This window comes from Microtus ochrogaster, chromosome 24 (assembly GCF_000317375.1).
Source record: "Microtus ochrogaster isolate Prairie Vole_2 chromosome 24, MicOch1.0, whole genome shotgun sequence".
NCBI classification, from domain to species: domain Eukaryota; kingdom Metazoa; phylum Chordata; class Mammalia; order Rodentia; family Cricetidae; genus Microtus; species Microtus ochrogaster.
In genome coordinates this window covers 32571248-32585872 of record NC_022024.1, presented here as the reverse complement: position 1 = coordinate 32585872, position 14625 = coordinate 32571248, and the positions used below count along the sequence as shown (strand labels likewise).

The 14625-nt window shown below is 46.7% G+C and overlaps 1 protein-coding gene across 1 annotated transcript in view; it reads right to left on the bottom strand.

Annotated features, from left to right (window-relative positions):
• Window positions 1-14625, bottom strand: part of Utp20 (UTP20, small subunit processome component) — an 80010-nt gene that overhangs the window by 6499 nt on the left and 58886 nt on the right. Inside the window, exons 41-57 of the mRNA XM_005358277.2 lie at window positions 13951-14240; window positions 13673-13812; window positions 13335-13491; window positions 12128-12226; window positions 11103-11270; window positions 8957-9123; window positions 7993-8134; window positions 7052-7168; window positions 4651-4821; window positions 4375-4506; window positions 3531-3641; window positions 3240-3319; window positions 2837-2906; window positions 2556-2738; window positions 1715-1846; window positions 1062-1194; window positions 312-499 (exon numbers count right to left, since the gene is read on the bottom strand). Of these exons, the coding sequence (XP_005358334.1) occupies window positions 312-499; window positions 1062-1194; window positions 1715-1846; window positions 2556-2738; window positions 2837-2906; window positions 3240-3319; window positions 3531-3641; window positions 4375-4506; window positions 4651-4821; window positions 7052-7168; window positions 7993-8134; window positions 8957-9123; window positions 11103-11270; window positions 12128-12226; window positions 13335-13491; window positions 13673-13812; window positions 13951-14240 (2480 nt within the window). The remainder of the gene's footprint in view (window positions 1-311; window positions 500-1061; window positions 1195-1714; window positions 1847-2555; window positions 2739-2836; window positions 2907-3239; window positions 3320-3530; window positions 3642-4374; window positions 4507-4650; window positions 4822-7051; window positions 7169-7992; window positions 8135-8956; window positions 9124-11102; window positions 11271-12127; window positions 12227-13334; window positions 13492-13672; window positions 13813-13950; window positions 14241-14625) is intronic.

Here is a 14625-nt window from a genome sequence, read left to right as displayed (position 1 = left end):
CAGGGGATAACCATAGACCAGAGGAAACATCTCACACGGGTCGGAAGGGAACCCAGGGGATAACCATAGACCAGAGGAAACATCTCACACGGGTCAGAAGGGAAGAACAAGGGTTTAGGGAAACTTTACCTGACGAACAGAACATACAAGGCAACAACACCAAAACCCAAGCCAGGCAAAAAGGAATACAAGTCTTGGTAAATTTCAGGTCAGCTTGATTTTAGGCTAACCAGGGCTACGTAGTGAGACTCAGTCTTAAAACAAAGCAACTCCCCCCGCCCCCACACACACACACACAGAAGAAAGGGTACCTTTTGGTCAAGGTCACTTGTTAGGAACCTGACTGCTACAGGCTCCGTGGGCTTCTTTTTGGCCTTTTTGCTCTTCCATTTTTGAACGAGCTCTTCCGGTTGACAAGATGCAAAGAGCAACCCAAAAATCTGGGCGGCCGTGAGCCACACCCAGTTGTGCGGATGTCTGAGGTGCGCGTGTACGTGACCTGAAAGAGCAACGTGCACTCTCAGCTGCCTCGCGCTTTCCCGAGTCCCTGGCGGTAAACATGATGCGCGTAGGCATCTCACGTGCTGGGACTGAGGAGCCAGAGAGGAAAATAACTGCCCTGTTTTCCAGACATCAGAAGTTATGGAGACACAACACAGGAAAGAATTCTAAAACTGACTCTGCCTACTGACTGATGCTGAAGGAATACATGAAACCCAGCCCTGTAAACCACATCTTAGCAGAGCTGGGGGAGGGCAGGGGAGGAAGGAAGGAGGAGCTGGTAGGAGCTCTGTATGAAGTAAATCACACAGCACCCGGATTTCTGCAACATTTGCCTTTCCAAAACTGACTCCCAATTAATGACCTTTGTTTTATAAATGAAATGTAATAGTGAGAAAAAAATACCCCCCCAAAAATAACTTTCCAGTGTAATAATCTGATGGGCTCCTTTGTTTTCTTCCTTACGAACTTACATTTACTTTCTGTACTGTTCTTGCTCAGATTTCAAGTATTTCCAATAATTTTATCACAGTTACTGCATTGTTAAATAAAATACTTACTCCAGATTTTATTCAATGTCTCGGAGGGCTTGGTGAAGTGAATAACATTACATTCCTTGACGAGTTTGCTTATCAGCGTGAGAAAACCAAACAGCAGGCGATCTGCAGCTTTTTCCTCCGTCTCCTCTATGATCTAAACACAGGGTGAGCGCGTGCCAGTTAATGTAATGGCCTGGAAGCACCCAGTACATGCGCTCCCAGCACGTCTGTCTCTAGCAGGTTTCCTAACCACGGCAATGGAGATTATCCCCCCAGCCACTTACCAATGACACCACTGCAAGTCCACCCTCCACTTGTGATAATAACCAAAACTGTTTTTGGGTATTGCCAATTGTACCCGTGGTAAGACGCCCTGAGTGCCTCCGATCTTCACATACAGGGAAGGCAGCTTACTTTACTTCAGAGACAGCGTCTCACTGTGCATTAGCACAGCACGTTGCCCTTGCTTGTTTTGGTGGTGCTGGGGTCCTGGGTATGCTGGTAAGCACTCTTTCAATGAAATACACCCTTAACCCCTAGGCCCCATCTTCAAAAGCTCCAGCTGCACTGGATTCTTGATTTTCCTTATGAAAACATTTCAATGCAACATTAGCAATGCAACCGAGTGCTTTTGTAAACTCTTCCCAAGTTCTAGTACCTAGCAAATCACTTACGTCTTTAAAGTTCTCAGGATCAACCTCCTTTTCAATCACAGGAAGAAGAGTTCCAAGCCTTCTCTCGAAATCAACTCCTTCACTCTCCACGAATAAGCCACAGGCCAGGGCAGCTAGCTGTCGGTTTAATCTCTACCCAGAACAAAGCACAGCAAGATGTAGAATTACAGAAAGAAGGCAGGCAGTGTCAACAGCAGAGTCAGTAAGAGAGAAACAGCATGCCATCCCCTCTACGCAGGTCCTGGCTTCACGTATGTCTATTTACCTGGGGGTGAGCAGGTGTGGATAGCAGGGAACTAGAAAAGGGCTGGCCCGTGAGAGAGGGAAAGGAGGGCAAGGGAGGGACAGTAGGATAACATAGTAACTTCATGTAAGAGGGAAAGGGGGAGCTGCTGGGGTCCGAAGGTCCAAGTCGGATGGGGGCCACAGTGGGTGGAGGGTCAACGAAACCAAGCATGGATGAAACTATAGTTTTCAAACAAGGGAAGAAAATAAATGAAATCATAGCTGAAGTCCTTAGAAGACGGCCAGCAGCGATGGTGACAGTGTTGATGGGAAGGATGTGAGCTCTGTGTTCTGGAAACTGAAGACCAGAAGCAGTGCAGAACCAGGGCATTCGTGCACCGGGTGCCGAGTCTGGTTAATATTAATGGTTCTGCGCACAGCTGGTGTTTCTGTCTCTCTCTGTAGCTCTTAGGCTCCAGGAGACTAGGAGCATACTCTCTACGTGACGACACACCAACAAGGCTGTCTGCGACAGGCAGTGTCAACAGTGCCCCTAGCATGTATTCTGGTGAAAACTATGCACAAAAGCTAACATGTGACCAAAAGCAACACTGACCTTTTTCGCTTCAAACCAGGAGGTGACCAGACGGAAGAGCCAGTCCCTCTTCTCGAGGCTGACCTTGCCGAGCAGGGATTTGATGGCCATGGAAGCCATCCTCTTGCACATGGCAGAGCCATCGTTCACCATCATCAGGCAAAGAGGGATGAAGAACATCCCGCAGTTGTCATGGAGCAGGCCCTACGGGAGAAGAGGCACTGGTGAGAACCCCGGGATGGGACAGCAATGGATCCCTAACAGTGAGAGCCAGAGCTTCCGGGGTCCCGGGTAAACAGTACCTGAGGGAAGGTGTCAAAGAGATAGGCAATCATTTCCAAGGCTGATTCTCTTCCAGTTTCATGTTCATAACTAGGGTGAGAACATTAGGTGGACTCAGTATCTCGTGATTACTTTCACATTAAAATAGCAGCTTGTCACTTATTTCTTGAAGAACTGGGAACTACCCCATTCTCCCAAGGCCAATGACCTCACGGACCATAGAGCTGCCTTTACGTTGGGTTCCCAATATCCTCCTGAGCAGACTCTGATCAGACAGAGAGCAAACCATCGCACAGAAGCATTGGGGGCGCCAAGAGCAACAGTGCAGAGGAACTGCCAGCACGCTCAGGCCGTCCTCGCCAGACAGGCAGCACATTAAAGGGAAGAGGAAGCCCACCCCTCTGTTCCTGTGTCTGCACTTACTTCAGTTGAGCAAGCAGGAATTCCAAGTTTGGTCTCAATTTATCACCGAGGGGATAGTCAAGAATGTATTTCAGAAAAACCTAAGAACGAAACACAGCTGATTATCCAGATTTCAGTTTACCCAGCAATCCTCAGGACCCGACCTCCTGCCCTCGAAGCTTGAGTCTCAGAACACAGCAACAGCATTGTACAAAGCAGTCTTCAGAATCCAGAGGATGCCCTCTAACTGTAACAGCAAGGCCAGCAGGTGTGGCCCAACCCTTACTATGATAATTAGTTCTCTCTACACACCTGTCTGCACTGGACCCTGGCAGGCTCGTTCTGCGCAGAAATTGCCAAGCTGGATACTTTCCGCATGATGTCATCAATTTCTGGGACCAATAATTTTCTTGATAAAATAGCCTAAAACATTAAGTGAAAAGGCAAACAAATTTCATCCACCGATGGATATAATAGGTAGGCCCGATGTTAAAGCAGTCACAGGCAGCTTTCAGTCACAATGACAATAACCAAAAGAAAAAGTACAGACTTACAAGGGTTGAAATAGAAAGCTTTAAATTATGCAGTAGTTCATCGATAAGCACAACAGCAAAAAGATCCTCCAATATGATAAACTAGAACACATGATTCTGTCCAGAGCTCTGCAGGCTTGGGTATGTATGTAAGTACACACATGTGTATGTATGCATGCATGCAATGCCAGGGATTGAACCCAGGGGCTTTCCAACCTAAGGAAATGTCTTATCACTGAGACAAATCCCCAGCCCCTCTGAAAAGGTCACTGTAGACCTCATGTTTCAATACTATGTTAGGGGCAGGAGAGATGGCTCGGAGGTTAAGAGCACTGGCTGTTCTTCCAGATGTCTAAGATTAATTCCCAGCACAACCGCCAATAACTGTGGTCTCATGGGATCCAATGCTCTTGTCTGGTGTGCAGACATACATGCAGACAAAATACCCATATACGTAACAAATAATTCTTTTTAAAAATGCTCTATTAGCTTACATCTGTGAAAATCACAATAACTTTTATCAATTCTTTAACTTCAGAAGTTCAAGTAGTATGCTCCATATTATTCTCAGGATTTGATGCACATACATAAACGAGCCAAGCCAACATTTGGCAACACCGTACCTTGAGAAGACCAAAGGCAGTGGCCTGTCTTGTGGTGTCATAAATGTCTTCCTCAGCGTACGCCAGGAGAACCTGAAGCTGTTTCTCACTTATCTGGTAGGACTTGACTTTCTTGACCACGATGGTCACACACTGTAAGTCACAAGAGGGAGTCAGCAGCAGCCCCCCAAAGTGAGGTCTAAGGAAATGAGAAGGCCTCAACGACACCTAGGAAACAAATCTGAGTGACGGATGGGATGTGGGTCCTGGCTCACTAAGGGCGACTGTTTCTCTCACCTTGAAACAATTAACTACCAGGTGGAAGTTCTGGCCCTGGGCAGCCCCCAGTCTTGCATAGTTCTTCAGCAAGAGGAAAAGGTGCTTGGTCAGCTGTCCTGCTTTTGTTTCTATGGAAGGCAGAGGGAACCGCAAGACCCAGATCAGGCACTGCAAAGCGCCCGTGATCACCTGAGAAAACAGAATGCAGAGCTATGGATGACTCGGGACACAGGCAAGGGCCGCGATCACCTGAGAAAACAGAATGCAGAGCTATGGATGACTCGGGACACGAGCAAGGGGAGGTGAGGGAGTGTCTATCAGACTGTGCTGAGCCCATGGTGGGAGAATGAGCCGCAGAATAAAAGCTTCTCACTCTTCACAAAAATGGCTTTTTAGACTCATTTGTTATGTGTATAAATGAAAAGCCCATCAGATCCTCTGGAGCTGGAGTCCACTTACCAAGTTCTTAAGGATTTGGGTAGACGGGACAACTTCAGGACTTTTTCTTAAAAATTAACTTGCAATAGTTTTCTATTTTCTAGAATGACAACGCAGTGCAGCCATCTTTACCAAGTCTGTGTTCTATCTACAGCCATCCTGGGTATCCTTAAAGCTGCTACCACACTGCTCCCTTTGTTGTAGGAAGTTGGCTCTCACAGTGACACTCTGAGACTGTTAAGTTTACCTTGAGTCAGGGGGCGGGGCTAACAACTAGCTGACCAGAATTGGCCATAGAGACGCCAGCAATCTGGATAGAGAAGACACACAGGAAGGAAAGAGCCAGAACTTGAATTTGGGCTTCCTTTTTGGTTATGGGACGAGTGAAGGGATGTGTTTCTTGCTGGGTCTCTGACCAAAAAGCAAGGTCAACTGGCTGCTTCTCGGCTTCTCTAACCTGGCAGTTTTCACCCCCTTATCTGTCCTCCAGTTTTCTGTAGGTAAATAGAACGACAGAGACTTAGTTTAAAACTATATATAGAGGTCATGGCAGAGCGGAGTGAGGCTGCAGGACCAGAGAGCCCTTCCGGCCACTGCCTGAGAGGCCAGTGGGATGCAGACATGACCAAATCCAGGGCCTTCCCGTGCTACGTAACTGTTTTGCCGTGGATCTACATTACCAGTACATTGTGGGCATTATAAATACAAAGATAGCCATGGCGCACAAGCCTCTAAATCTCACCACTTGGGAGGCCAAGGCAGGGAGATCTTGAGTTTGAGGCCAGCCTGGGCTACACAGTTATGAGTCTGTTTCAACCCCCCAAAATAAATACACATACGACTTCTGCGTTAAGAAGAACTGGCTCAAAATTAGGTGTAAGAACAAGTACTATTTACTACAGAGAAGAACAAGGATGGAGAAAGGGTGTTGGTACTCCGTGCTTACAGACAGAATTCCTAAATTCACAGGGGTGAGAAAGCACTGCAATACCTGACATACCCCCTTCTAGTACCCTGGCACCCTCACTGGGCTGGATTATGAAGAGAAAGAAAGAGCGGCGCACACCTTTAATTCTAGCACTCGGGAGGCAGAGGCAGGTGTTTTCCTATGAGTTCAAGGCCAGCCTGCCTGGTCTACAGAGTGAGTTCCATGGCAGGTTCCAAAGCTACACAGAGAAACCCTGTCTCAAAAAAAAACCAAAAAAAAAAAAAAAAAACCCAAACAAACAAACAAATAAAAAAACCCAAACAAACAAAAAACAAAACAAAAACCTTAGTCATTCGTCATCTGAAAGTCCTGAGCTTCAATCTGAGGCTTTAAGTGATGGCCTGTGTGACTGTGGAGAGGTGGGGGCTCCAGAGTCCCACAGACAGGTCAGGACTAGCTGCCAGCCCCTAGCTTCCTCATGAAAATCTGCCTTGGGCTGGGTACAAATCTAAGCGGTGCAGCACTTGTTTACCGTGCACAAAGACCTAGGTTCATTAAAGCAAAATCTGGAGGCTGGAGATAGAGTTCGTTGCTCTTCAGAGGAAGGAGCCAGGTTTGGTTCCTAGAACTTACACCAAACAGCTCGCAACTGCCTGTAACTAGGATGTCAGGAAATCCACTGCCTTCTTCTGGCTTCCTTGAGCGTTTATTTATATCTCAGGAACGTGCAGGATCAGGGTGGCGTCATTAAGGTAACGACAACGTTGAGCATGTGAAGATGCAGATCACTGGCCTGGGGACACCACTGCAGGTGTCTCGAGAATCAGATACTTAAAAGGACTTACACAGATGTGAGGGGTTCTCTACCAAACGGGACTTTATGTACATGCTGGGGCCCAAACCCAGTACCCCCTGCTCACACACCATGAACTTTGCTTACTGAGCCTTCTTCCCCCACAGGTTATCTTCAGTGAAGCAGACCGTGATGGCTGTACTATCCTTTATAAACTCGGTCATCTCAAGAAGGACAGACAATCCACATGGACCACCCACCTTCACATCCTTGGCGTCCAGGCAGTTAATGAGGACTTCCACAAAGGGGTCCAACATTTCCAGCACATGCTCACTACTAGACTTGACCTTGGAAGTCTTCAGACTCAGATGCAGCAGCTAGAAGGGTTGAAGAGGAATTTGACATTATTTCCCCATAATACAAGGTGGGTGAGGTAAAGGAAGGGACTTGGAAGAGACGAATGTAACGTTTCAAGATGCTTCTATTCAAAATAACAGAAGGAAATGAAGAAATCTAAGAAGTGAGCTCAGAAAGGCAAGGGTGTGGGAACAGAGCCTGAACTGAGATCTGTTCACCAAATGACCACTCAGCACCTACTGGACTCCAGGCCCTGGCCCGGTGCATGGCAGAGCAGTGACCAAGACAGACCTTGTCCCTATCCTGAGGACACTGAGCGAGGCACAGACTCAGAGTGAGGTAGCTTTAGAGCGGAAGGGAAGAGAGGCTCACTGTAATATACGCTGGGACAGTGAAGTAGGGGCCTGGAGCCTGAAGCCCGAAAGAACCAGGAAAAATGTCAGCCACAGGAACTAAATGACCAGTTTTTTAAAAAAAAAAATCTCTTCATAAAAAAAAAAAAGCAAAACCAACCAAACAAACAAAACCAAAACTGTGCTATTCTAATAACTATCAGGCCATCAAAGATGGGCCGAGAGAGGTGGCGCACACCTGTTATCCCAGCACTCAGGCTGAGGCAGGCAGACTGCTGCCAAGTGTTAGGCTAGCCTCGTCTATACAGAGAGATCCGGGTCAGCCAGGAGTGCCTGGTATTGGAAGTATTGGTAGAGACCAACAGCAACTCAACAAAGGCACCCTTCAGTGTGTCTGCAACGAATTCACTCTGTAGCGTTTGTGCAGAGGCGAAGGGCACCCGGGACTCTGCAGATGACTAAACAGGAAGTGACGTGTAAGGGAGTCTCACCCGAAGACCAGACTCGATGAACATGTGCATGTTGGTTCTCTTGCTTACAACAGCCTTTGGCCCACCTCGGACTGGAACTGGGGGGAGCAGGAGGCAGCTCTGCGGTGGCAGCCGTGTGTCAGGCGCAGGGGCTGCTGGCTTCCTGTCAATCAATCACAGTGGAAGAGAAGAGAAAGAGCACTGTCACCTGCTTCAGGGAAGCACCGCAACCTTGTGCAGACCTGGGCGGCACCACCAGGGCCCAGCTACTTTTGTCTTGTCTCCTGCCCTGCAGACAATGGAGGGCTGATGGTTACAGCAACCTCTAACAACAGAGGGTAGACTAGGGAGCGGATCTGAATGGAGAGGGTACCTGGGGTTACAATTTGACAATACATGCCAAGGTCTCTTTTCAGAACACAGAGCAAAATCCAAAGAATGGGCATGAGAAATTTTTAGATCACTCAAGTTCTACATCTCTTTTAATCAGAACAGGAATATATTCCAAATTTAGTCTGCCATTCAATAAATATTTAAAATAAAACCGGCACCAGAGAATTATATGAAAATAACTGGCTACTGTCTTTTAAACCACCTCATTAAGAGAAAAACAATCTTTCAAAAACTTTATTTTATTTTTTATATTCTGAGACAGGGTCTATGTAGCCTTGGCTGTCCTTGAATTCAGAGACTCCGCTGCCTCTGCTTCCCAAGTATTGGGTTAAAGACATGCACCACTACACATGACAAAAACAGTATGTTGAAATTACCACTTGGAAGGTTCTCAGCCCAAACAGCACAAAGCTAAGAATTTTGCTGTCTAAGCTAGGCTGTATCAAATTTTCAACTCTTCTGCCTCTGCCTCCTGAGTATTGGGATGTCAGGCATCCACTGATGTGCTCGGTTAAACTTTTGTTTCACATTACAGCAGATTAAATTAATGCACTTCAGAGACAGTGACTGAAGTGGCTCCCTGGTAACTTACTTTTCCTTTTCCGTTAGCAGCGGCAGGTTTTCACTGACCAGACCGTAGCTGAGCAGGAGAAGAGACTCTGCTGTCATATCTGGATTCACAATTAATCCTGCTATAATCCGGCGTAAGGTTTCGTGAACTTTCCGGGCAAGTTTTAAACTTGTGGTGTTTTGCAGGATCTAAATTAGCAAACAGAAGGGCGTGTGCTGATGGGCGGAGCCATGCTCTCATTGGCCGCAATGGCTCTTTCACGTATTGGCTTCCCAGTATGCTCTTTTCTAACTAAAGACTGTACAGCACCACATCTTCAAACAGACACCCCATATAAAACAAGTTGGTCACAACCCTGTGAACTGAAGTCTCCAAAAGAAAACCATCTACAAGGAACAACTAACTCCCCAGTGGTTGTGGAGAGCCTGACTGTTACAGGCTGAGATAACAAATTATCTCAGGCTGTCTCTAGCCCACAAACGGCCATTACCGTGCACCCCCGTACTTGACCTCATACCCTTGTGGCTACTGTTACAATCCCTTAGGGGAACGTAGGACAGAGTGCCAGCTTCCACCAAACAGATAACACAGTGGCTACTGCAGGGGCTCTCTGCTTTATTGTAACTGACCTACCCAGTGTTTCCACAGCGTATTTCTGTCATTCATTCATCTATGTATGTTTTCTTGAGACAGAGTTTCTCTGTGTAGCCCTGGCAGTCCCGGAACTCACTCTGTGGCTCAGGCTGCCCCACCTGTACCTTCCTCCTGAGTGCTGGCATTAAAGGTGTGCACCACCACCATCTGACCTACAAGCTATTTTTAAAAAGTCTTGATTACTTTGCTTCTTCTTTGACTATAACTTCATAAATCTGTTGCCATGTTGGAACATGGTATTTGAGGCAATGTGAATTCATGGTCACTCATTTACAGCTTCAGAATAATGAAGAACATCAAATCTCACAATCCTTTGAGGGGAGAGCTGTGCTTTTCTGGCAGCCTCTGCTCTAGAGACGATCACTGTGACTGGCATCTGTGCTCATGGATTCCTGCTGGTGAGGCTCAGGGCACAGTGCTGTAGGTATCTGCGAAGTGCACTAATGGGGGTGAATGGCAGGTGTGTGCACGAGCACCCACACACCCCCCCCAATCAATAAAACGCACAGTTGCTATTTAAAAGGAACCATGTGAATTAAGGACTGGGATGGCCAGGTTTTAGGAAAAACTCGGAAAGGCTTGATGGGAACTTGGGATCATCATCACCTCAGGAAAACACTCAGCCTTTCATTGCATGAGTCCTTTCCATCTCAAAATACAGCCAACATCCTTAGGTCAGCACCAGATAAAATGAAGTGCACTCTGGTGACAGCTACCTACCACCAAGACATCTGGAGATAAGAGTAACCCGCTACATGGCGGTCGGCTCTAGTTTATTACATAAAGCTGTAAGAAAGTGAACCAGTAACATCGCGGCTGCTATCACTTACACGGGCACGGCAAACAGTAAGAAAGGGGGTACGTTAGAGCCCCCGTTCTCTCTGGGGCAAAAAGAGACAGCGGAAAGCAACTGAAGAGCAGAGTGGTCTAGAACTAAATCCCGAGTCTCTGTAACCATGTTTCTTCCTACCCCTCCAGTCTCAATTTTCTACCTGCAACAGTGCTTAGAACATTTCTATTTCTTTTTAGTTATGTGTGTGAGTGTTTGGCCTGCATGCATACTTGTGCGCTCCCAGTGACCTTAGAGGCCAGAAGGTGTCAGATCCCTTGAACTGTAGTTATAGAAGGCTGCCCTGTGGGAGCTGGGAATTGAACCTATGTCTTCTGGAAGAGCAGATAGTGTTCGTAAACACTGAATCATCTTCCCAGCCCCCATGTTTAAAATATTTAATGGCAGCATTCTTCTGCTTGGCGATATGGGAGTTGTTTTAAGTCCAAAGACACAGAGGTAAAATTCGTTCACTCTCCAACTCTTACTGCCTTTCCTTTGACATCTTTTCCCTATCAAGGACACCGATTGGCTGATCATAGCACCTAAGTCAAGGCTGAAACTCACGGGACTTGTCTGTCAAGCGCAAAGGCAACCCAGGGGAATCATGGACAGTGTTTGCCCTGAAAGACTCTTTCGGGAGCTCAGACAGAATATTCGGCATTCCTGGATCTCACTCCTTACCTCTTTTAATGGGAGAATAAGTTTTGTGACCTGATCTTTTCCGACAAACTTGCCCAGGATTTCGTAAGAATCATAACTCTTGCTCCTCCGCGCCTCCATGACTTTGGACAGAATCTGCTTTACCTCCTTCTCTTCCGCCAGGGCACCGAACAATTCGTGGTTAAAAATCTTTGGAAGGAAGGAAGGACAAGTGGCAGAAATGAGCACTCAGCAAGGCAGGCCCACACAAGAAGTCTGGGCAGTGCGCCCTCTGCAGGACCCCATCAGAGCTAGACTGGATGGCCTGAAATGGGAGGAAGAGAGCTTTTGCTAGGGCACACACATTTTCAATGCACTTTAGAAACCAGTTCAGAAACACAAGAACCAACCCAGAGCAACAAGCTGAGGTCCAGAAAGCCTCAGATTTGCAACTTAATCATTGCAAAGAACATAAATTTTGAAATTGAGACTCAAAAATTAGAGCCTACATTCTAAAATTGTCGTGTCGTTTATTATATTGCTAATCCTACCTCCCAAATCATTTAAAACCATCTAACTTTAAGTTAAGCATTACTTTTTTAATATTATAAAGCTCTGATTGAAGGTACTTTTAGCTTTTCCAACAAATCCATGATGTATCTTTGATTACTCCTTTAACCTGGATTACTGGAGATAACTGGAAATTTTTGTTTATTTCAAATGCTGTTGACATGAAATGCCAACATTTTGAAGAAGGTTAAACCAACTTATACACTAGCAACAATAGAATGCCCATCGCAATGAAGGCGTAGCTTTTCCAACTTTCATTAATCTAAAACACACAGACAGTAAATTCCATGCGTGTGTGCGTGTGTTTGCGCACGTGTGTGCATGTGTATTGAGGTTTAAACCTGGGGGGGCCCCTTCTACATACTAAGCACCCAACAATGAGTGAAACCTTGCATTCTATTTCCATTTTGACAGTCTATTTTTATTTCTTACTTGTGAACTGCTAAAATGACCACTTCCCACTTAGGGAAAGCAGAACTGCATCCTGCGAATCTTACCTCAGTCATTATTGGTAGACAGGGGTCTAAGTCCCCAACTTGCAGCTTGCTGGTGAGGCCTTGCAGCAATGTGTAAACAGTGAAAGTGAGCACGTGGACCTAAGACGAGAGACACTGTCAGAATGGAAATGGCTATGAGGGTGCTGGCCATAACCCAAGGGTCCTTGTGTTAGTTACTGCTCAGAGCAGTTGAGACATGCTACCACAGGTCACCACTTAAGGCCCTCTGACAGGACAGTTTTGTATAAAATACAGTGTGTGCAGAAACAACCGGTGTGCTTAGGTGCCGCAGGGACGGGACTGGTGAAGGAAAGAGCACTCAGAGATATACTCAAACTGCTGAGAAACAGAACAGTCTTTAAAGCAGCCGAAGAAGAGCGTGTTACTTGGAAGAGCAAATAGAACAGCTCAGCACAAAGAGTGGTGCAATGCTTTTAAAATGGTAGAATTCCATATTCAGGAGGGATTCCTTTTTCAGGAATGAAGCTGAGATAAAGGCCTCCCAGAAGAAAGGAAGCGAGACCCCCACTACCTTCAGCCCCACACTCCACGCGATTGTTAAAGGGAGTCCTTCAGGTTGAAGGAGCATTAGCAGACACGGCCAAAGAACAAAGAAGCAACGTGACCATCTAGGGTGGAACTACTTCCCGCCTCTGGCTTTTTCCGATGTATTCGACTACTGAAAACCAAGTTACCTTACCGTGTGAAGTTCCCAATCCTCAAAGACAAAAGCAGCGCTAATACAGGAGGAGGAGACCTACGAGGTGGTTTCACCTGCTCCTCATACACTGTTAAAACACATACGCCGATCTCTACCTATACGTATGATCTTAGCATGCTAGCAGAAAAAGCCACAGAAAGAAGGAATACTGAATTTTACTTAGAACAGTTTCCTTACACCAAACTCAGCTGTGACTAGAAACGTGAATGATGGTGCCTGCTTGCTCAATCAGCTTTTTTTTTTTAAAATTATTTATTATGTATACACTGTTCTATCTGCTTGTGTCCCTGCAGGCCAGAAGAAGGCACCAGATCTCATTACAGACGGTTGTGAGTCACCATGTGGTTGCTGGGAATTGAACTCAGGACCTCTGGAGGAAGTCAGTGCTCTTAACCTCTGAGCCATCCCTCCAGTCCCTCGCTCAGTCAGCTTTACTGAAGACAGGCTTGAAGTACTGACTTGTGTGATATGAAATGCCACACTTACCTGGTACCCACGGACAAGGGTCGTCTGTAACTCTTTGAGAACATACTGCAGGAAGTGCACGCCCAGATCTTCGATTATTTTGGTGAGAGTACTGCGTGCAATGTCCCTGACTTCCTGGGCTCTGTTCTTGAGCAGGACGCACACTTTCAGCAAAACACTAGAAAATGCAAAGGCAAAACATAACCAAGAGACAGAAACATAGAAACACACCCATCCGTTAGGACTTGAGCTACAGCAAACCATGGCAGCGTTTCTCTTTCTGAGGAAAGGAATTAAAAGCCAGGGAAAAAGGAGTAAATTCTGAGTCTCTCTGAACTTTTACCTGTCATATGACATACCTGGGCAGATTTGCCTCCATGACCTCCTGGGGGAGGGACCGCATCAGCTTAACCATGGCAAAGGCCAGGGGGACCCGGACTACTTCCTCCTCATTCACGACCTTCGACTTGACCAGCTTGTGCTCTTCCTCCCTTTTGGTCTGTAAGAATTAAGAGTTTGGGGAAATTCAAACACTAAGGCCCACGAAGGCCTGCCAGCACTGTACCCTACATCTGACTGTCTCCTTTGCCCCTGACTCGATCCTGGCTGCAGCAGGAGATGCTGGAGCAGTCCTTACCGCAGATGCCAGGCACTTGTGCAGCCTGGGGAGGATATCCCCAGTTATGGCTCCTTGGATGGTTTTAATTGTTCTTTCCAACTCTTCCTTATTCCGAGGAAGGAAAGAAACAGACTTTGGGATGCACTCTTGTTCCATAGCTGCTGTTCCACCAGAATCAGCTGCCTCGGGGGCTTCCAGCGGCTCCTTGCCGTCCGACGAACTCTTACAGGCTTGTTCCTTCTCTTCCTCATCCATAGGCTCCGATTCCGTGTCTTCATGTTCCAGTACCTCAGCCATCTCAACTGTGTCTGTAACAAAAGTCCCCTTTAACTAAATAAAGAAATGTCACAGTCGGGTAAGGGTTTATACCTGTCTACAATCTTAACCAGAACCTTAGCACTCAAGGTCAAGAAAGGACGATTAAAAAGTTTGAGGCCAGGTGAGCTACTGGCCAGACCCTGTCTCAAAATAAAGAGGCAGTGGAGGTGAAAAGAGGAAGAGGAGGTGACCATGATGCCGACAATGAAGACGAAGCCGTGCAGCTCTGAGAAGCTGCCCTTTCTATGAATAACTGTCACCCACTAGTGAATACTGATCTCCAAGACAGGCAGGTAGGGGAACAGCGGAGAAGCAGGTAGGAGAACAGCGGAGAAGCAGGTAGGAGAACAGCGGAGAAGCAGGTAGGAGAACAGC